Below are 20,834 nucleotides of genomic sequence, written 5' to 3'. Positions count from 1 at the left end.
CAGCAATTCTGGCAGCCAGGACTGCAGCCGGGAACGTCTCAGGATGTCAAGCCGTTCCCTCAGCCCGCCTACACCGGGAAACCGGCGACGGCGGTCTCGAGCGGCGACATGGTCCAGCCGGCGCCGCCGCCGCCGTGGGAAGGACGCGCCATCGCCTCCCACAAGCTCAGGCTCGTCGAGTTCACGGCCTACATGGAGCAGCACAGAAATCAGGAGATGGTGAGTAGAACTCTGCGGAGACAGGAAGCGGGAATGCAGAGGAGTTGAGAGGCTGCGAAAAATCGCGTACTGCCTCGCGACTTCTCTTTCGTAGACAGCTGAAAGCCAAATATATGAAAAATAGAATAAATGACGAGCGAACCGGGAAATGTGTTATTCGTACGTAAACCGTTCTCCTCTCTTTCGTTTTCAGTACCACAGGCACCTGTTCGTCCAAATAGGAGGTCCCGCAGTCTACGGAGACCCTCTCGAAGCGGTTGACATTAGGCAGATATACGACAAATTCCCGGAGAAAAAAGGCGGCCTGAAGGAATTGTACGACAAGGGACCTCAGGCGGCCTTCTTCCTCGTTAAGTTTTGGGCTGATCTCAATACCAACATCCAAGACGAAGCTGCTGCATTCTACGGTGTCACGAGCCAGTAAGTCTGTCTGTTTTTGCCTCATACTGATCTCTTCTTCGCGACACGTGAAGCGTGTTATTCTACCGTCATGTTGTCGTGATTAGGTACGAGAGCAACGAGCACATAAAGATGATAACGTGTTCGACGAAAGTGTGCTCCTTCGGCAAGCAGGTGGTGGAGAAGGTGGAGACGGAGTACGCCAGGTTTGAGAACGGCAGGTTCGTCTACCGCATCAGAGAATCGCCCATGTGCGAGTACATGATCAATTTCATTCACAAACTGAAGCACCTGCCGGAAAAGTACATGATGAACAGCGTTCTCGAGAACTTCACTATCCTCCAGGTACGGTCGTACGGACGATCTTTCAAACGGGGACGTCGTTCTCCGAGATTTCGCTCGAAATCAAATCAGAACGAGACGTTCACGGGAAAATCAATCGAAGTGCCGGTGGCGATGCGACGATACGCGCGGTAAAAGACGAACAACCGATATTTCTGTCCTGAGCGCCTCTTTTTTCCGTTTCAGGTTGTCACGGATAAGGATACGCATGAGACATTACTGTGCACGGCATATGTGTTCGAGGTGTCGACGTCCGAACACGGTGCTCAGCATCACATATACAGATTGGTCAAAGACTAGCCTGCTTGAACTTGCTCGCCATGCAGCCATCCACCCCCATCAGTGCCTACCATCACATAAAGATCATCCATACGCGTATACACGAACACGTATACAGAACACACGCAAAAGCGAAACACCCACATATACAGCCACACGCAACCACACACACACACACACACATACACGCGCGAAACGCGACACGACGCATCGATACGTGGGTGTTAAAATACATACACACTCACGGGAAGATATTCTCGCGTCCAGGCGAGTTTCTACGGAAGATATTCGGTCGATGACGAAAGAGATGATAAAGATAACTAGGATAATATAATAAATAGGAGAATTGTCCATATTGTAAAACCCTTCACGCGATCCAGCGAATGATTTACTTGTGAGTTTTAGGAAGAATGTCCGATACACTGTACAGTAAAGACGTCCCCTCCCTCCCCCCGAAGTCTCTACATTTTTATCTTTCGAGAATTCTCGCGCGTTTCCGCAATATCGCGGAAGATATATCCTGAGACACGCGAATGTTTTCCGTGGAACGCCTGGGGAAAAAACTCGAAAACACATGCGTACACCGTACGTGCACGTACGACAGAGTACTGGCCAGCCCGAGCTTGAGTTTGATTCGAAGTTTATATACTTTTTAATAACTTATTGGTCTAAGAGTTTGGACGCGTGTTGCAGGATGGCATCTTTGTGCGTGCAACGTGCGCGATGTCTTCGAGCTCTCATGGTCAATAGTTGATTCGAAACTTCTTTTTCATTTAAAACAAAGTTTCACTGACGGCTAAGATATGAGCCTGAGATATGTCGCGTACGCATGCGCGCACAGAATTGTAAATTTTATAATACAAATAGATATAAACGTATAGATATTTTATGACCGTGGATCATTATCCATCTTAATCGGCGAGTCCGATTTGTCTCGGGATTTTAAATGTAATAAAGGGAATAAAATAAATTAAGTTAAAATCGACAATAAATTTTGGTGTGAAAATGCTTATTAATGAGAAGAATAAGCATGTACCAGAAGTAAAGAGAAAAAGAAAAGAAAGCAAGAAGAACAAAACGCAGAAACAGACTCTGACCTCGGAAAGGCATGGTACCAACATGATCTAGTATTATAGTTTTATTATTAAATTAGGCGATAGAGAAACCCCCGACAAGACAACACCGATACACAAATATACATATATTACGTATATAAGAATATATATGTTAAATATTAATGCAATGATTACGATTTACATTGTTATAAATGGTCGTGTATAAAGTTATCTAAGTGATTTCTCTCTAAGTTTTAAAGGAAAAAAAAATGGAGGTTTAACCCGAGAGATATGCCATTACGAAGACGTTTTAAGTACCCTAAATTTACGATTGTTCGTATAATTTTTTTTACTAATTGGGTACCGAAAGTACCTAAGAGAGGAACGAAAAACACACCATACACACATGCGCACTACACATACGTTTCTTTTTGAAGCTTCGTCGCAGAAATGCTTCTCGTATCTATATTGTATCTAGATTGTGCAAGAATTTTTATCACATTGTAAGAACATTCTCGCTGCGGCGTTCTTCATCGTTGCGACCTGGAAGAACGCGAATGACGATCACTTTTATACGTTTTTAAAAATCTTTTAAAGCGCACCTACTAATGTGCAAACCCACCCACTCTTAGGCAGCGACACTTAGGTTTAGAGGGATGTGTTTGTATTTCTTATAATCGCCTTACTATTCTAAGATCATTTTCTATAGTTCTTAAACACAAATGATTTTTTTTTCGTACGTAGCGTACTTTGTTTGTTTTTATCTTTCTATCACACTTACAAAGCGATGTATCGGATCACGTGAATTTACGGATAGAAACATAGGCCACCGTTATACACACACAGACATACACTTAAGCGAGATAACTGTGTGATAGAGACTTACGATTAAAATTTTCTCAAAAATCCGGCATTTTTCACGGAGAAAGTATATAGAAATCTGTCTCGTTTAAACGTAACGCGAATTATATATGGCGGCACCTCGTAATGTCTCTTTCGTATACACACACAGCTCATATTCTCAACTTACAGATACGTCATTTACGATCGTCTGATTTCAGTACCGCTCTCCATAAGTTGCAAGTATTTTTCAGAACGTCAATAACGGGATAATGCCTCGTATTGCAAAAACATTTCGTACTTAATAATATATTTTACGCACTTGACATATACATGTACCTAACACACACACACACACACACACACACACACACACACACATGGACCATGGAACTTACATACAGAGATTTTTCATAAACTCAGTGGCAATCGTTTAAACAAGTAGAGGACCACACCCAGCAGTTTTGATCTTATTTAATCGCATCTCTCATATAGATTATTACGCGTAAATGCACAGCAACACTTTTTACTTATTCTTTTATCCGATCTGTTGTGTGTTCCCGAAACAGGACTTGCCTATCGAGCGGTGAATGTTAACATAAGCAAGAAGAGATGATTATGTGTATATTTTAAGAAGATTATATATATATATATATATATGTATATATATGTATATGTACATATATATATATATATATTTATATATATTACTTATTGTATTCTTACTTTAACTTTTACGGAACAAGTGGCAATGTATTTTGATCTCTCTTTTAGTCAGAAATATGTCGCTTTTTATTTGGAGTGAGAAATGAATTTACTATTATAGTTGACCGGAAGTATAGAGAGGAATTTATATTTAATCTCGATACACACTACACGTGGATGTGTTTTTTTCTTTTTTTCCGTTTGAACACTGGCAGCTTTCAATACCTTTTTACTTATTATTTTTATTATTATTATTATTATTATTATTGTTACCGTTTTTCTTTCGTTTCTTCTTTTGTTTCTCGTGCATATACGATGAACCGAATCGTTATCGATTTATCGCGTCGATGTAAAATTCGCAAGAAATCGAGCGTGCATATCAAGCGAGAATCGTAACCACGGCCATGCTATATATACGAATAAGTTGATTGTGATGATTTTGCTCGTTAGTGCCCGCCGCCGAAAATAAAAAGTTTTCTTCTATTTTTTACAACGAACAAATCAGCGTTACGTGGTTACACATCGGATCGTGCGGTAATCTCCGTTCTAATTGGAACGCGATTCAAAATTCGAAGGAAATTCCGACTATCTCTTCTACAGATTCGTTCTTATTTTTAAAACAAGTACAAGAATCTTTATCTCACTGGGTAGGCTTGATCATCATCATTCTTCAACACGCGTTTCGAATAGAACAGAGTTTGCCATTTGGCGCGTTTTGAGAAACGCGAAAACTGTTTTTGAAAACCGAACCAGCGCAATACCTTCGGAAGATACTCAAAGGTTATTCAGTTTGACCGTGTAGGCTCTTATTTTGTACGAACATCCGATGGAAAATGAACGGAGTATGAAATCGAAAAAAAAAGAAAAAAGGAGTACCGATACTAATATTATTAACATTAACGAGTAATGATTTTAAAATAAGCGAATTACATTTGTAAGGAAAGATTATGAAAATATATATTTATCTATGTCTTCTGTGAAGATAGAAAATAGTACTCTCTCACTCTATATTGATGATGATAATGATGATGATGAAGATGATGATAATGATATCGGAACGAGACCCGACAAAAAAATGAAAAGATACAAAACGCTGAAGTAGATCTAAGGGGGGGAAAAAAGAAAATAAGAGGAAAGATACGACTCTGCACTCTGTACACAATATTACATGATACGATCGATCGAGATTGACTCGGATTTGTTAAATATCTTTGTACATATTTACACGAAGACCATGAGAAATTGTTCAAGTTCCAGCAGCTAAATGTTTTCGTATTGTAAGAAATATTCCTCCCCGCGAGAAGAGGGGAAAGCTCTGTTTCGCTTTGCAGCTTGTTCGAACAAATCCGGCCCCCATGTTCGTCGATATCGCGATAAGCGCAAGACAAAAAAGAAAAAAGAAGGGAAAATAAATCCGTGACGAATATTTTCATAGAGATCGTACTCTGTCGATTTTTCTCTCGCGATACGCGATCCCTCGATATCGGAGATTTTCGCTGTGTCTTAAGTCTTCATTTTTATTAGCCATAATCAGGCTTTTCTCGTTTGTCGCAGTGCTACTAAATGACTGTATGTAATAAATGTAATAAAGCGACGGAGAAGCGCGAGACGCTCTTAATTACGTTCTTCAGCGTGTACTCGTCTTGTTAAGTTCGCTCTCATCTCTATGAAAGTATTAACTGCAAATAAGCGCGCGCAATTGGCTCGTTAAAAATTAATCCGGCAAAAAGTCCCGCGAAAAAAAAATACTCGCGTTTCTCCCTGAAAATTCTATTTATTCATATCCTGGAACTGCCATATCAAAGAGAATTGAGCTTGATTGTAAAGATGACTAAAAGAAAATAAAAAAAAAATAACTATTGATTGGATGAGAAGAGGAAAAGGAAAACACAAGAGAATCTACCTGTATATTATCATAAATGAAACGAAATGAGGATCAAAGTAGTTGTTTTAACGAGTAAATGAGAATAAATAAAATGATATATCATTAAAATTAGAGGTTTAAAAATATAATAGAACTCAGTATATATGTACAGTATTTGAAAAACATGTTTATAATTTGTATGGAAAAAATAAATGATTGATATAAAACGGGAGTATACTTTTATTATCTCTCCGTCGTACGACGTTGTTCCTATTTATGTTCGTGTTACGTAATATTTTTTTTTTTAAGTTGAATATCCTTCGGTATATTAATAATTATTTGCAATGCAAATACAACTATCAACTATTTGCTGTTGGATCGTGCTATTGAAGAACAAGAAGAGTTTGTAAGTTGCGTTGTTTAAAAGTAAAAACCACTCGGCTTGCTTTGATGCATTACTACAATAAAATAGAAAGGTCTTTTGTCTTACCCTTCAATCGTACGTGAAGATAAGAAAACTGTTCGTTACGCTGTTGAGTCGTACTTGAAGACAAAATGGTTGTCTAACCCGCCGTTACGTCCTATTATTTAAAAAAGTAAAGTTTGACTATCTTACCGCTTGATTCGTGCTGCGATCTCAATTCTTCTTTAAGGACTGTGGCGGTTCATAGCGGGGATTTCGTAAACTAATAACAGTAACGGGTCAAAGCATGCAGCGAGATACTTGTAACAGTTTGACCCGTTATTTTTATTAGTTCCAAAATACCCGCTACGAGCCGCCACTGTCTAGGGAGAATCGAGGTAGTAGTACGAGTCAACAACAAATCTGACCGACTCCGTTTTTTTAATTAGTACGATAATAATGTCAGTTAGACTTGGTCGCGTCAATATTATTTAGGTTTTAAACGAGACTTAAACATGTGCCTCTCATTATCCTTCTTTCTAAATAAATAAAAACAAACACATATATATGTCTTGTTTAAAGCCAAAATAACGTTGGTGCGACCTGGTCTTAAACGAATATATTGTTATATAATACAAAGGCTGCGTTCGGTGGACACTTTCAGCGATATTGCGTCATTCGGTCCTTGTTTTACGTCTGATGAACGATAATGACAAAATAACGCAATGCTGATGCTCTCTAGAAATACGTCTAGTATTTTGATGTTCTTCGTTTTAATAACATTCATTATTTTTTTGTTCGGACATCGTTCCCTCTTTTTGATGTATCGTTCGTCCCTAATCTCGAACATATGTCCATATAATTCTCTAATCTGTGTTCTTGACAGATAACTATCTGACGGATGACGCGCGTAACCACATAAAAAGTATATCGTAGTAGTGGTGTATCGTAGTCGTCGTGTACTAAATAACATAATGACCGGCGGAGTGATAAACGGCAGTTTTTCACGGACGTTCTGCGAACTTGTTAAACTCCAATCAACGATACATATACTGTATCGCACCCAGGCATAGTCGCGCATCGACTTCAGTAGTCAGCACGCATGTCACTTCGATCTGCTCCTCGAGTGTCATTCGTCGGTTGAATGAACATTCTGCTAGGCACTCCAAGGTGAGTAAAGATATCCGTCGTGATATATTAATTTATACACACACGCTTCCGCAATTATCTCCATGCTACGAAATGACCCAGTCATCTTTGCACGTTTAATACAATTCTACAATTAGAGAGATGTACGAAAAAAAAATTAATGCCGTCAACATCATGTGACTTTTAAGGATCAGGTATCGATGCAGGTGGGCACAGTGACATGATTTAATGCTTCATTCAGACATGGTAAATAATTTTTAAAAAATTTCCATTTGCTACTTTTATCTCTGAAGAAGCTGCCTGAGATTGAATTCAGGTTAGACGTCAAAGTAACATTGTTAAAAACGATAATTTCCTACGATTAGAAGTCCGATTAGCAATCCTCAACGTTCTACTTTGTCGTTGGGAAATCCTTATCACGCGAGTCAATGATGGGCACATTCTTTTATTTATCGTACAGTACCGAGAAGAGTCAAAAATGAGAGGGCGGTAGTCATTTGGTGGTCCAGTGCCGCGACCTTGAACCACACACGTGCCAGTATAGTCAAGATCGATATGATCGCGACTATCTTAAGGATGATTGTAAAATTTCGTACTTGTGAATTTTTGTGTCTGGCAACATAGCAATAATTTGTGTATCCTGTACTTCCGCTGGTGTACGTACACGACTCGCGGCAAAACAAACCCGATCCAAGTAGCAGTAATGATGATTAATGTTGAAACCATTTATGATGTAACAGCAAGGTTGTGTGTCGCTCCGAGAATAATTCGCGTCATTATAAATCTGTTATAGATCGTGTGTGTGCAAAATAAAGTGCAATTATTTCGTGTATCATTCTAATTTGATAACAACAAAATTCGATAATAATAAAATTAAAATAATGTGACATAAATAGGAAATGCCTCAAACTGAACGTTTCCGGGAATAATTTATCTGGACGTTCCTAATCCCATCGGTAACTTTTACCGTAATGCAACTGACCTTTTCCACAGATTGGCAGAAATTAATTGACGCAATTTTCTTGCTCTCTAAAAATGGCCAATGTCGATGACGTACCTATCGATCAGACCTTAACTGATAGATTAATAGACAAAGGACGTAAGTCACCATTCCTCGTGGCAGGTATGTATGCAAATTTATGAATGAGTTTAAATTTATCATTTATTATTGCTACATATCTTATGTATACATTGCTTGTCCGAACAGGTTTAGTAAGCTTTGCAGGTATTTGCGCCTATGGTGCTTATAACTTTAAGAGGAAACAGACGAGCACACAGTTGTATTTGATACAATTACGTGTTGCTGCGCAAGGAACAGCAATAGCCTGCTTAACATTTGGCATGGTTTATCATATGATAAAGAAGCACGTGCTACATGATGAAAATGAACCTTAATGTTGAGTACAGTTCTCACGACTGTAGTTCAATTGTTCTTTAAATCAAAGCAAACGCAAAACAAAGTCTAGTTTCATGAGAAGAAATTGTCATATATGGAAGACGTATAACATGTGTAATTTAAGTTATTACAAGCTACAGTTTCGTTGACCCCAATGTAGTGATGTCTGTAATTTTATTTGAAGTTTACCTCAACCTTAGTAATTGATAAGAACAAAGTAAATAGTAATGAAGTATATTGTTCGGCGCTTATTAGATACGAGTCTGCTGTCTATTGTGTTACTAAAGATGAATTTTCATACTGAGTAGAATTTTCGCGTAAAAGTGTAGAAATTGTTAACAATTATTTATTTGGAGATTCACCTTTAGTTTGATAAATGATGATTCTTTTCTGAGCAGTATTATATTTAATTTATCAATATACAATCAGAATTATACGGTCTTGTGTGCATTTTTAAAATAAAGCATTATTTTCTTATGCAACGCATCTGTCACTATTTTTTCTCTATCTTCCTTTTATTATATAAAATGCTTGTCGCATTTGCAGACTTGAATTTAAAGTAATACAAGTGACTATCTCGTTGCAATTACGTTCGTGTATCACGTCTATATTTTAAATAATTCAAATAAGAAAATTATGAATGCAAATCAGATGCTCCAGCGACTTAGCCGCGGGAAGGTCACAAAATTCTCGAGTGCCGTTTCGAGTTTAGCTGACACCCCATGCTGACGTGCGTCGCGCTTTTGCGCACCCTCTGCGCATCACCGCACGACAACAAGTCAATTTCTCATGAACCATAGGCACCTCGTTTTTAAATCCAATTTGGATTTTATAAAAAAAACAATACACGAGAGTTGCACGTGTAATATGACAGAGAGAAAATGTCAAGAACGATCATTCATTCTTGACATATCGTGCAATATTTTTTCCAGCAGAATACACGTTCATGTAAATCGGGCTTAAATGGGATTTAATCGCTCCCAGGAGCGATCCGAGACACCGGCTCAGTGGAACGCCGTCGTAAGTCTCGTATCGGTCTCGTCCGATCTCGCTGCTTCGCCGCACGAACGTGACATCGCGCAGCGACGTCAGATAAATGACGGTGTGTGATAGCGAAAGCGTGGGAGATCAGTGATACGTAATATCTCACGCCGCAATTATCCAAAACACGAAGCGCGGAAAAATGGCGGAGCAAGGTGACAGAAGTCAATTACCACCTGGTTGGGAATGCAGATATGACATTCGCAGCGGTCGTCCGTACGTAAGAAAATGCGACATGGAATTTCGTCCCCCCCCCTCTCTCTCTCTCTCTTTCGTTATTACGCCACCTTCGAAATCCCCGAGAACAGAATCTTCCTGTATCGATAAAAGATCGATATCGCGCGAAATTAATCACGCCGTTACCGATCTCGATGCATTCGAAGTCCGCTCGGAGGAAGATAAATGAACAAATCGTCAACGTATGTGTCACAAAGGGAACATTGACGATGATAATATTTTGTTCGTCTCGATTAACTTACGCGCGCGACCCATAGATGTTCTCTCTCTCTCTAATGAGTGCATTAGTTTTAAAAATACTTATTATTGAAAATCGATTCGCCACGATGCTCCACGACGCGAAAGATTAAACGTGCCTTAATCAACGACTTTTCAGATATTTCATAAATCATTTCAATCGCACTACAACATGGGAAGATCCCAGAGTGAGGTACTGGCAGTATTCGCAGTACATACAGTCTCAGAACTCGGTGGCCCTGAGTTCGGCCACTACCACTACCTCCCAAGATATTCCTATGCAGGTCAGTTAACAATTAGTTTAAGTCGCATATATATTTATATACATGTGCGTAGCAAGGTCTTGCATAACGCGGTCAATAAGTTCATTAAGAGCTTGGGATATATATATATTATTTGTATATAAAGATAAAGCATATGCTATATTTATTCTGTGCGATCGAAGCTACGTAATTGAAGAATATCTTTGAACAAAAATAATAGTTTTCATTCAAGCAATTCAACTAAACAGATGCGTACGTTAGACATATGTAAACTTTGTGCCTGAGGAAAAAGCAGTTGGATCTACAAAGTCAGTAATCACCCTCAAGGAAGTGTCATATGCATTGAACAAATTATACATTGGCGCAATGATATGTTGAATTAATACAGTTGCTGACCAAATCACGACCGTTGAATGAAATGACAACTTATCACAGGAATTGTATAATTCGTTGAAAACGTTGTGCTTAAAAAAATTGTGTTGGTTTCAGCAAAACTTCGTTGATTCAACTACATTTTTTTTCTCAGTGTATATATATATATATCTAACAGCTAATTGAATTGTCTCTAATTAGATATTGAAAAAGCAATGTCACAGTCCAATATTGCGGTGTCATTGTTCGAAAAATAATTATGCGAGATATCGTTGTACCCTTGACAAATATTCATGTGCTCTTTTCTACATGTGCAAAAAATATGTCCCATCTCGCACTTAAGTCACATCGCATATTACACTGTCAATGTATGTATTCTTGTGATGTGCACACGCTGCATTTGGATAACACACACAATATACCACAAATAAATAGACCGGAGGAAGCGGAGGTGGCGGGCACTTAAGTTATACAGGTGCTCATAGAGCCCCACAAATCTATCCAACACCGTCCCCTTATCATAATCCACAGCTAGCATTTTTACCTCCCAGCGGGCAGGTAAGTAGATAACGATATCTGAATCAGTCCTATGTTATCGAGGCATGAATACGCTTGCCAGTGAGTTAACTGTCGCTATCTTGTAAAATTTGTTCGTCCCTCGAACGATTGCGTAACCAAAATACGGTGTGTATGTGCAGGAGCTGAAAACTCCGTTATCACTGAAGTCCACCAGCGCGGTGACAACACGATTCGGTGATATTACTCTGGGATCACCGACTCCGGTGAGAAACACAGAGACAAGTTTTACTCAAAATTCGGACTCCGAGTCACAAGTAGCGAAAATCAATGCTGTGTTCCCGACTGTTTCCGACACACATATTCGTCTCTTACTGAAGAAGTAAGTAACTTATCGCGCAAGATAAGGCTTATCCATTTGGCAAGATCTTATCTGAAATTTGACTACTCACACTACCTAACATTTCCACACACAATGAATACGCGTACAACGATTAATATCAATATCGATATCGACACGGGATAATGAAATACTGTATTGTATACAAAAGATAGTTAATTTTTCAAGCCGCACATTGCTCGAATCTGTCCAAGTCCCCCGTCCACTATTTCTCTAAATTAGCACTATGTTAGATTCGGTGCTAAGTCGGCAGCCAATGTCTTTCAGATACCATAACAGAGCAGCTTTGGTCATGAGTGCTCTTCAAGTGGAAAAGAATCCTCTTTGTGCACCAGGACCGTGCACACCTGTGGGAGTGCATTCGCATTATGCAATCCCGAGATGGCGTCTACCAGCTCACGCTATACACGCAGCATTAACATTGAGTCCACCTCGTGGGGTCCGGCCAGCCCCTAACTCCCCAAAAATGAAACTTAGGTTTAACCCACATTTATAATTTCAGTCTCTCTCACCCAGTCTGGATGCTAGATGTTGATATCGTACCTTGTGATAGCTCCAAAGAGATATACCAGACGAGGAGCACTGCCTTCTTTTTTGTATTTCTGCAACTGTCTGGTATATTTCACATGTACACGACATTATCGATATTACAGTAGCAAGTGGCATGTATCAAAAATCCATGCATCTCCTTAAATTACTTTCAGGCATTAAGTACTCGAGATGCAATGAATTATCTAAATTGACCGATTATTTTCAAGATTGATCAATAATTTATATATCGTGCACGGTATAGCAGGTATCATATGATGTAGTTTGAAACGTAGATGAATCATCGTTAATATCTTGCTATTAATTTTATTACGCTTTCGTTGCTTTCAAGAAAAATATCTTTTATTTACCACATAAAGCAATAATATCCAATTTCGTGGTATCTATTATTTAAGTTTTTACTTTATCTTTCAGTTTCTTCCTGGTTTACCGTACATGTTGGATAGTATGAAATTTACACTATCTAGAATAGGTTAGTTTATCGATACCATTTTTATTTAACGTTTAGTGGCACAATGAGTAAAGCTTACATTGTTAATTAAATGTCATTGTTATGTTAGTTGTATCTTTACAAAAGGATCTCGAACGGAATAAAAGAGTTTTCATACGTTTTTATCTTCAATGTATAATAAACTGAAAGCTTGGATAATTGGTTTTGCTTGCTTAACATTAAATTTGATCGATTATTTATGATGGTGAGAAAACTTATTTATTCCAAAATGAGACGAAATCCAAGCATGACGGTATGTACATGTGTATTATATCAAAAAAAAATATTGATAAAGGCGCAAAATAGTCCAGCGTTCATTATGAAGAGGAAGACAGGTCTTTATTGCAAATTTATTTTCATATTAACTACATTATTGATCACATGTACATATCATAAGTATTGTTAATTATCGGTCCTTTATGTGTTTATTTGTCCATTACGTACACGAGTCCCGTTTAAAGTAAGATTTATGTTAAATTATTTTCATTATTTTAGTAACGAAATATAATTTGGATATATTATGTTGAATAGTACCACAAAATGCATAAAATACGCGATGCATCATATTATGTTTGTATGTCGCGCACGTAACGGTGATACGTTTGTATTAAACATTTATATGCTTGACATGTGTGCACAGGTACCTGAAAAACGTATTTCCGAAAGCGGATGAAACGATATTACTGGAAATACTAGAACAGAGCGATAACAACGTGCAGAAGGCGTCTGAGAAACTAATCGATCTAGGATATGAAAAACGGAATCCTACTCTTCCTGCCAAGGCTCTAGCGAAAAAGAAAGAGGAAGAACAGGTAATTGAATTAAACGGGTAATTTCGCATATGCAATATTATTTTGCGCGTAGAAAAGAAAGGAAAAAGAAACCTATTTTTATAGGCTCAAAACGAACAAACTGCACCTACACCTCCGCCGAGAATGAAAAGCACAGAAGAGAAAAATAAGAGTACGTATAGTCCGTGTTTCTGTTTTGTTCACCGATAAGTATACTACTGTATAATACACGATGGAAATGTTTCAGTGAAAGCGCGTTTGATGGAGAAATATAAGACGGTGCCAGATCGAGTGGTGATGCTTGCCATGGATAGCGTAGATTATGACGAGGAGAGAGCGATACATATATTAGATATAGTAGTAGCGGAGGAAGCTACTCGACCAATATGTACTTCTAGTAGCCAAAGGTAAAACTTCAACTTCTCGAAACGTACGCAAAAAGAATCGCGTGCGCTGTTATGCAGATTTTTTCTTTTTCTCTCATCATTTGTATCTAATGTTGCAGTAGCAGAAGCGACGAGCGAAAAGATAGTCCGCCAGTAACAGAAGCTATAAAATTAACAGCTTCGCCGATTAAGAAGATAAGTAAAGAGGGAGAGACTGAAAAGTCAAAACGGTCCAAAAATAAGACTGAGATACCGAAGTAAGATGCTTGTTTTGAGATATTTTTCAGTACTTCTTGATTGTTAAAATGTTGTTTAAAACGTCATTCTCATTCTTCATGGATTTTTACGTAAATATTCTCACACTCCAAGTTACGTTGATATTTCGTTAACAATGTTTTGTGTGTGCTGATAGAGTTTCACGTGGAACCAGTACTACGGAAGACAAAGAATACAAATCCCCTTATTTAACCAAACCAACCGGGACAAATTCAGATTTACCAAAAGGAGCAAATAATGATCTATTGTTGTACGTTTAAGAGAATAATCTATTATTGCATATTATCGATATACCATGTGAGATTTTCATGAATGTTTAACGCAACGGGAAATTTCAGGCCGGATTATGCGCCATGGTCGGGGCCAGATCCCAACTTACTGTCCAAGCAACCGTTCTTGAGATCGCTCGCGATAGGGCACGACGATAATTTGATCTCTACGAAACATTGTCTCGCTAAGGGCCCGCAATCCGAATTACGGAAAGGACCAATAAGGGGATTAGCTCAGGGTTCCATTTATTCGCAAAGGAACATAGCTAATACGGAGAGCCGCGGTAAATGAAACATGTGTAGCTGTTTCTTTCTTGACATTTTTGCGTTTGTTAAATAATAAGATATTTTATCTTAATTTAGAAGTGAATGTGTACAACTGTTGTGAAAAATTACCTCAGGATATTATTATAATTTTATGTTAAATATTGTTTCTTATATTGATTTGTTACGAGAATATTAATCTAATTAATTTTTATGTTATGCTTTATTCTAGTTTAATAAAAATTAATATTTTTGTTGATTATCAAGCCGTAATCGATAAGTTTTCCTATTTTATTTATAACTTATTGCATGAGCCATTTTGTTATAGAGAATAGCGTATAGGGGTGAGGAAGTGTTACTTCCGAGAAATTATTAATTTTAAATAAGATGTAAACGCATTAAATGACGTGACGTGTGCATCAATTTTGCCAAAATTTTTGAGATTGGTCACTCTAGGTGTAATGACACGTGTGAACATAAATAGAGATTTATATGTCGGGATATTAAAAGAGTGCAGTAATAAGACGTCTAAAAGCAGGCCATTCTTTTAGACGTTTAACATTTTAATCGCACCGATATTACATACATACAGTGATGGCACCGAGCCACAGTGTCGCGCACAAGGTGTCGTGTGTCCGTGAGAGTGCGCAACTCTGGCAGTCTTCGGCTGATTCGACGCTGTCTCTCCTTTTCCAACAGCTATTGTTAACTATTAGAGACTACGAGATTGAGAGACTAGAGAGACCAGAGAGATTACGAGACTGCGATCTCGCCGACGTGATAGCTGTAATAATAGTCGTGGTTAACAATAGTTGTTGGAAATGGGGAGACAGCGGATACATCGAATCAGCCGAAGACGCCCGGAGTTGCGCACTCTCACGGACACGCGACGCTGTGGCTCGGTGCCATCATTGACATCACTGCATACATACAGAATGTCAGAAAGATGTATAGAAAATTTTCAGATTTTTGGGAAATAATGCAGGATGATTGGAATAAAGTGTGGTGTAATATTTACCAGTGGCAAATACACTATTAGATCTTCCTCATATACACACGCAATTATGCTGTATATCTCGCAGATTTCTATTACTATTTCTGATACACTGTAATGACATAAAATACTGCATTAAATTACACAGTATTTCCACCTTTAACATATCTTATTGAGTCTAATGTGTCCATAAGAAATATGTCAAAGTTCACTTAGGACATATTTGAGTACTAACGAAAAACTTTAACAATTTTATTCTAATTGTATATGTGGTTAAATTGTCTAAATAGTGTGTAACGAGGTCTTTCTTAAACCTTTCCATAGATATGGATAAGTTTAATAAAGATTTTGACGTTCATAGTTCATCAATAATTAATAGGGCCATAGTTTCGTTTTCCCGAAAATGTTTCAAAGTACCAAGTACATCCATGGGCTATGCCTGACCATTAATAATGCTTCGAGACGATTTCGAGAATCATTAACTTACAAGTCCTAGTAATTGGTAATAATTTTACATATGCTAGTTAGTATAATGAAAGTACTCTACAGTATTAATATTTCTTTAAGTACGTATAATATATGTTGATTTTATCGAATAAGTAATCATTTACTGTTCCGAGGAATTTATCAGTATTAAAATACACAAAATTATTAATTAAGTTTAATCTTTCTTTCCTTTAATATTCTGTCAATTTTGTAAAATAAGACTTTATTATCTTTATTATCGTTAAAGACTTTATTATCGTTATTAGGGAAACGTCAACATTTAAGTAAAAGAAAAAAAAATGTTTTGTTGAATGATACTTTCATATATATTACGATAGCTTTAATAAATATTTCAATATTGATAAATTCCTGAAAAATACTACGAAATGGACTTCCTTTTTCGACTATATGGTAGTCATATTCAGAATGAAGATTTTATCTGAAATCTGAAGCCAATATAACACAGTATTAGAATATATTTTAATGAAATATAGGTATAAAAGAAATTCCAATAGATGGACGTATATTTAGAGATATGTTTTATAAGCTCGTATTGTAAAACAGGCAAAGTGAAGTATTATAGTAGAAAACTTGCATATCTCTAATGCAGCAAAATCTCCATTAGTATGCAGAATGGGCCGTAACCAAAATGAGGTTTCTAATAGTAAACTATAATATGAAAATTAATATTTATATATGCTATAGTCAAATTAATGTACAGAAATATTTTCATAGCTTGATTCAAGAATAATCCAGCCTTTTACAAATACTTAAGATACGATTAAAACGTTAATAACAGATGGGCTGTGGCTGAAATGTTAGTTGAGAGCTATTTTTATAGCTTTTTGACTCTTGAAGAAAATTACAAGGGATAAAGTAATATATTTTGACTATATTTTGAGCATTGCCATTGGTACAGAAAACTAATATGTATAAATAGAATACACACGACCTTCAAATAACATTAGCCATTTTCAATTAAAAGCATCTTTTCGAATATACCCGTTTACATGTATGATTCCATCAGATGGGGAAAGTATTATTTACCGATGTCAGATTTCTACATTTAAAATGTGCATCAAAACGGATAGCAATAGTTATATTTTTAATATCTCAATTCACACTCATCTATCTTCAATTTCTCTCTCCATGTCTTGTAGGAGACATTTTAATTGCAGAATAAAATAATGTTCAACACTTGTTTCATTACTGTATAGATAACGAATTAAGTGTCACAAAGGGTTTTGTGCAATAGGTATTGGTCATTTTATGCTATTACATACGTACTTTAAGAAATTAGTCTCAACGGAATGTTCTCTTGTATTAACAGATCATTATAATTCTTTACATATGGAGACACGGGTAACTCCGGCTGCTTCATAGTTCAAGTTTAAATTACTGGTTCCAAGGCAACTGTCTTATACATGTGAATAAATATTTTGTCAATAAGCATATTTTTCATATATTAATCAGTATTATCTATTATCCAAAGAAAACATATATTGAAATATCCCCTATTCTACTTATAATTTAATATATTTCACTGTAATATTGCTACAATGATTTGCTATGCTCTATAGCTGAGGGGAAACAACTGTATCAAAATGTTACATTCCTAGAACGTCGCACTCAGATAATGGAGTAAATAATATCCGGGCGGATTATCTAAGTAGCAATATAAACGTGATGTAAATGAAAAATGTTGTATGTTATGTATTGCAAACGATACAAAAAAAAATTGTATCCCATTGTCTCTAGACATATCTGTGCAATAAAATATCTGTAATCATATTACATATGCAATAATCTAACTTAATAAAGTCACTTATACCCACATTTATAAGGGCAACCAATTTGTAAGTTATACATTATATAGGCCGGTCAAATAAGGCGAATTTTTCTCGTTTATAAATGAACAAACAGTTTCGGCCGTAATAGCACCCCTGCTGAAACTTGCTTGAATACTACTGGCTCATGGCATTACGAAATCATTCTTTAACGTATTAAAGAATAATATCGGTGAAATGATACTTAGTATTTTTAATATATTTTATAAATTATTTTGAGCCTTTTGTCACAGATATAAGTAATACAGATGTAAGTTTTGTAAACTCATTTACAATATACTAAATGACCTCATCATCTAGTTTCTTTTTTCGTTGCTATTAAACATATTAATTATGTAAAAAAAAAATAGTCTAACATAAGTCGTAATGGAGTTATATACTAAATATATAACAATCTGAGTTGAAAAGAAACAGTGACATAAATATTTGTAAATTATTTAATATCCCTTATTTAAACCTCGTGTTCATGTAAAAGCATATTTGGAATTCCATCGTTGATGGGAAATTTTCTGCCAGATTCTGGACACAATAAGTCTCCATTTATAACTTCAACCTCCAATAGAACATGATGAGCCTTTTTCAAAAAGTCTTCGTTTGACTCAAAATCCTCTATTAAAATCTGAGGTAACTCGCCAACATGTCCTATCTGTAATAAGATGGTTAATAACTCAGTCTTGTCATGAAATATTTCATGTCACGTTAATGACATGAAATATTTCATGTCATGTTAAAAAAAAATATATACATATATATATCTTAATAATTATTATATATATATATATATTTTTTTTTTAACATAGACACATTAAGACTTACACTCTCTGCAGCTTTCCACAGTACTGTCCAGTCTAATTTGGGGATTATCCTAGCGATAAAATCTGAATTAAAGTCTACTTCAGATACCTTGATATCCCTCGCCTGCAAATTTTCACAAGTATCTTTTGATGTCTCAAATGTACTTTGATTTCGTATAAAAAGTAGAATATATCACATTGAGGTAAGGTGGAGATATAGTTGATCAAAATAAGAAGATAATATTCGGCGATAAATGCGAACATGAGCCAACATGATTTGTACAAACTAACGTGGTTCGTAACCTTTCTTTACCAAACCAACTCTTCTCTCGAAATCTCTGATCTACATTGATTAGATTAACTTTCTTTATCCCCTAAAGAAATTATTATTATCAACTGCGACTTATCACAATGATAAATCCGTAAGAATGCACTTCCTCAAGAGCAAAAAAAATTCAATCATTTCAAACGCCGACTACGATGCTGAACAGCAATAGGAAAGCTAACCTCAACCTCACCGCGCTGGAGAATATCGAAGAATAACTTACGATGATTTTCAGAGGATAACCAACAGTAACACCTTTCAGACACTTGGACGTTAACATATTGTGCGTGAGAAGCTTCATGTTGTTCAATAATCAGCAATCGGCGACAGCAAGTTACTTATTCAATACAACAACACAACAGAAGGATAAACGTGCGCGACGCTACGCAATGCTGCGAAAATATTGTGACGCGCACTCCTTTTGCGCATCGAACGCAGCGTGTATTCCCTTTATAAGTTTAATATTATTTTTATAAAACAGAATAATTATTTATACATGTATGTATATAGCAAGAAAATCTTTTTGAGAACCGCGAAAGTTCGATTGATAATTCATTTTTGATCCGGGTATGAATAAATCAAACATATCTCGTGTCTAAATATTAGTCATCCGAATTTGGAACTGCATCCGATAGTTTGACAGTTGTAATAAAAGCATCAAATTGTAAATGAATTATTTATAGCGCACACTTTTTACATCTTAAATATGTGATATTTTCTCTTAGAAATGTATTCATGAATGCATGATCAGTGACAAGATAATCGAATAAATCAATCAAAACATTTCTTTTCCTAACTTGCTCGCGATTCTCTGCGCTTGGGATCTCTTTTTTTTTAGCCGACGTACGTGTCGTATTTAAAATACGATTCGGACGACGAGTGCGACTCGGCCGAGTGCCGAGGGTCGATTAATAAAGACGAAAATGACAAGATAATCGCGACGTTTCCGGAAAAATGTCTCGCGCCCCGGTTCGTGGCGAGGTGGCTAACAGTCACGTGACTGCTCCCGTTCTAGTCCTCGCATTCGCCTCGCCAGAGATAATACCGAACGGCGATAATCATGTCAGATGCGGAGAGATCACCGTCGTTCACCGCGAAACAGTTGACGTCGACGGAATATCGGTAGTTGTTTGTTCGCGAAGATCGGACGGAAGTGTCGCGAGTGTCGGGAGCGAGAACGGGGAAGGTGAACGGGTTCGCCGCGCGCGCGGAACATATGGTGAAGCTCGTGTATTCCCCGCGCTACGAGGCTGGAAAACCGTCTCGGCGAACTGACTGCGGCCACATCATCTGGCCTTGATGAAAATACGTAATCAGCTGTCCTTACCGTCCATTGTTTATCTTTGCCAACAACGAGAACGGTATTCCGTGGCGCGCGCGCGATCCTCTCCCGTTCACCAGTTGGATTCTAACCACTCTCGACGCGTCGCCGAAATCCCATCTCGGTTACGACGCGAATGAGAGAGAGAGAGAGAGAGAGCTCGCGGGGAGGATCCGCCGATCTGTGAAATCCCGTTTGCGACCGCGATTCGTCGACAAATTATGATTCGTCCTTGCGATCACACGTCGAACGCGTCTTGCCACCTGGTCGGAGCGATAAGACCATGTGTGTGACATAAGACGGCACGAGTCTCTCGATTGGATCG

General features: G+C 37.3%; 4 protein-coding genes across 14 annotated transcripts in view; 3 read left to right on the top strand and 1 right to left on the bottom strand.

Annotated features, from left to right (window-relative positions):
• Positions 1 to 4,701, top strand: part of LOC106748451 (protein scalloped) — a 147,495-nt gene extending 142,794 nt beyond the window's left edge. For all 4 annotated transcript variants that reach the window (XM_014626968.1, XM_014626969.1, XM_014626970.1 and 1 more), the window contains 4 exons: positions 4 to 219; positions 413 to 639; positions 726 to 963; positions 1,147 to 4,701. In XM_014626968.1, the coding sequence (XP_014482454.1) occupies positions 4 to 219; positions 413 to 639; positions 726 to 963; positions 1,147 to 1,260 (795 nt within the window). In that variant the 3' untranslated portion in view covers positions 1,261 to 4,701. The remainder of the gene's footprint in view (positions 1 to 3; positions 220 to 412; positions 640 to 725; positions 964 to 1,146) is intronic.
• Positions 4,702 to 7,029: 2,328 nt separating this feature from the next.
• On the top strand, positions 7,030 to 8,810 carry LOC106748460 (HIG1 domain family member 1A, mitochondrial-like). Of its 4 annotated transcripts, none has more exons than XM_014626985.1 (3): positions 7,030 to 7,276; positions 8,249 to 8,378; positions 8,463 to 8,810. In XM_014626985.1, the coding sequence occupies exons 2-3, from the start codon at positions 8,291 to 8,293 to the stop codon at positions 8,648 to 8,650; spliced, it is 276 nt and encodes a 91-aa protein (XP_014482471.1). In that variant the 5' UTR covers positions 7,030 to 7,276; positions 8,249 to 8,290; the 3' UTR covers positions 8,651 to 8,810. The 4 variants fall into 4 exon arrangements, with proteins under 4 accessions (XP_014482471.1, XP_014482474.1, XP_014482473.1 ...); XM_014626988.1 differs by lacking the exon at positions 7,030 to 7,276 and adding an exon at positions 7,330 to 7,461; XM_014626987.1 differs by lacking the exon at positions 7,030 to 7,276 and adding an exon at positions 7,330 to 7,501.
• Positions 8,811 to 8,898: 88 nt separating this feature from the next.
• On the top strand, positions 8,899 to 15,004 carry LOC106748459. Of its 5 annotated transcripts, none has more exons than XM_014626981.1 (11): positions 8,899 to 9,908; positions 10,306 to 10,450; positions 11,237 to 11,359; positions 11,500 to 11,699; positions 11,985 to 12,194; positions 13,397 to 13,568; positions 13,653 to 13,719; positions 13,795 to 13,954; positions 14,056 to 14,190; positions 14,346 to 14,459; positions 14,548 to 15,004. In XM_014626981.1, the coding sequence occupies exons 1-11, from the start codon at positions 9,835 to 9,837 to the stop codon at positions 14,768 to 14,770; spliced, it is 1,623 nt and encodes a 540-aa protein (XP_014482467.1). In that variant the 5' UTR covers positions 8,899 to 9,834; the 3' UTR covers positions 14,771 to 15,004. The 5 variants fall into 5 exon arrangements, with proteins under 5 accessions (XP_014482467.1, XP_014482466.1, XP_014482469.1 ...); XM_014626980.1 differs by having other exon boundaries at positions 9,194 to 9,908; positions 14,053 to 14,190; XM_014626982.1 differs by lacking the exon at positions 8,899 to 9,908 and adding an exon at positions 9,948 to 10,111 and having other exon boundaries at positions 14,053 to 14,190.
• Positions 15,005 to 17,094: 2,090 nt separating this feature from the next.
• LOC106748455 (multifunctional methyltransferase subunit TRM112-like protein) lies at positions 17,095 to 20,600 on the bottom strand. The gene is made up of 4 exons (XM_014626975.1): positions 20,516 to 20,600; positions 19,412 to 19,636; positions 18,886 to 18,987; positions 17,095 to 18,715 (listed from the first exon to the last, which is right to left on the bottom strand). Exons 2-4 carry the CDS (start codon positions 19,487 to 19,489, stop codon positions 18,521 to 18,523), a joined length of 375 nt encoding a protein of 124 aa, XP_014482461.1. The 5' UTR covers positions 19,490 to 19,636; positions 20,516 to 20,600; the 3' UTR covers positions 17,095 to 18,520.
• Between the last annotated feature and the right edge of the window lie 234 nt (positions 20,601 to 20,834).

Source organism: Dinoponera quadriceps, unplaced genomic scaffold, assembly GCF_001313825.1.
Source record: "Dinoponera quadriceps isolate SergipeBrazil2010 unplaced genomic scaffold, ASM131382v1 scaffold2183, whole genome shotgun sequence".
Taxonomy (NCBI): domain Eukaryota; kingdom Metazoa; phylum Arthropoda; class Insecta; order Hymenoptera; family Formicidae; genus Dinoponera; species Dinoponera quadriceps.
Note: the sequence above shows the minus strand (reverse complement) of the source record. Positions and strands in the feature narration are given on the sequence as shown.

Excerpts from the sequence above, each read along its gene's own strand:
- LOC106748455 (XM_014626975.1), bottom strand. The coding sequence starts at position 19,489 with ATGAAGCTTCTCACGCACAATATGTTAACGTCCAAGTGTCTGAAAGGT. Across the intron at positions 18,988-19,411 it reads GTTATCCTCTGAAAATCATC|GCGAGGGATATCAAGGTATC; the intron begins GTAAGTTATTCT and ends GAAAATTTGCAG. Across the intron at positions 18,716-18,885 it reads TGTGGAAAGCTGCAGAGAGT|ATAGGACATGTTGGCGAGTT; the intron begins GTAAGTCTTAAT and ends ATCTTATTACAG.
- LOC106748459 (XM_014626980.1), top strand. The coding sequence starts at position 9,835 with ATGGCGGAGCAAGGTGACAGAAGTCAATTACCACCTGGTTGGGAATGC. Across the intron at positions 11,360-11,499 it reads TTTTACCTCCCAGCGGGCAG|GAGCTGAAAACTCCGTTATC; the intron begins GTAAGTAGATAA and ends GTGTATGTGCAG. Across the intron at positions 13,569-13,652 it reads AAAAGAAAGAGGAAGAACAG|GCTCAAAACGAACAAACTGC; the intron begins GTAATTGAATTA and ends CTATTTTTATAG.
- LOC106748460 (XM_014626985.1), top strand. The coding sequence starts at position 8,291 with ATGGCCAATGTCGATGACGTACCTATCGATCAGACCTTAACTGATAGA. Across the intron at positions 8,379-8,462 it reads GTCACCATTCCTCGTGGCAG|GTTTAGTAAGCTTTGCAGGT; the intron begins GTATGTATGCAA and ends TTGTCCGAACAG.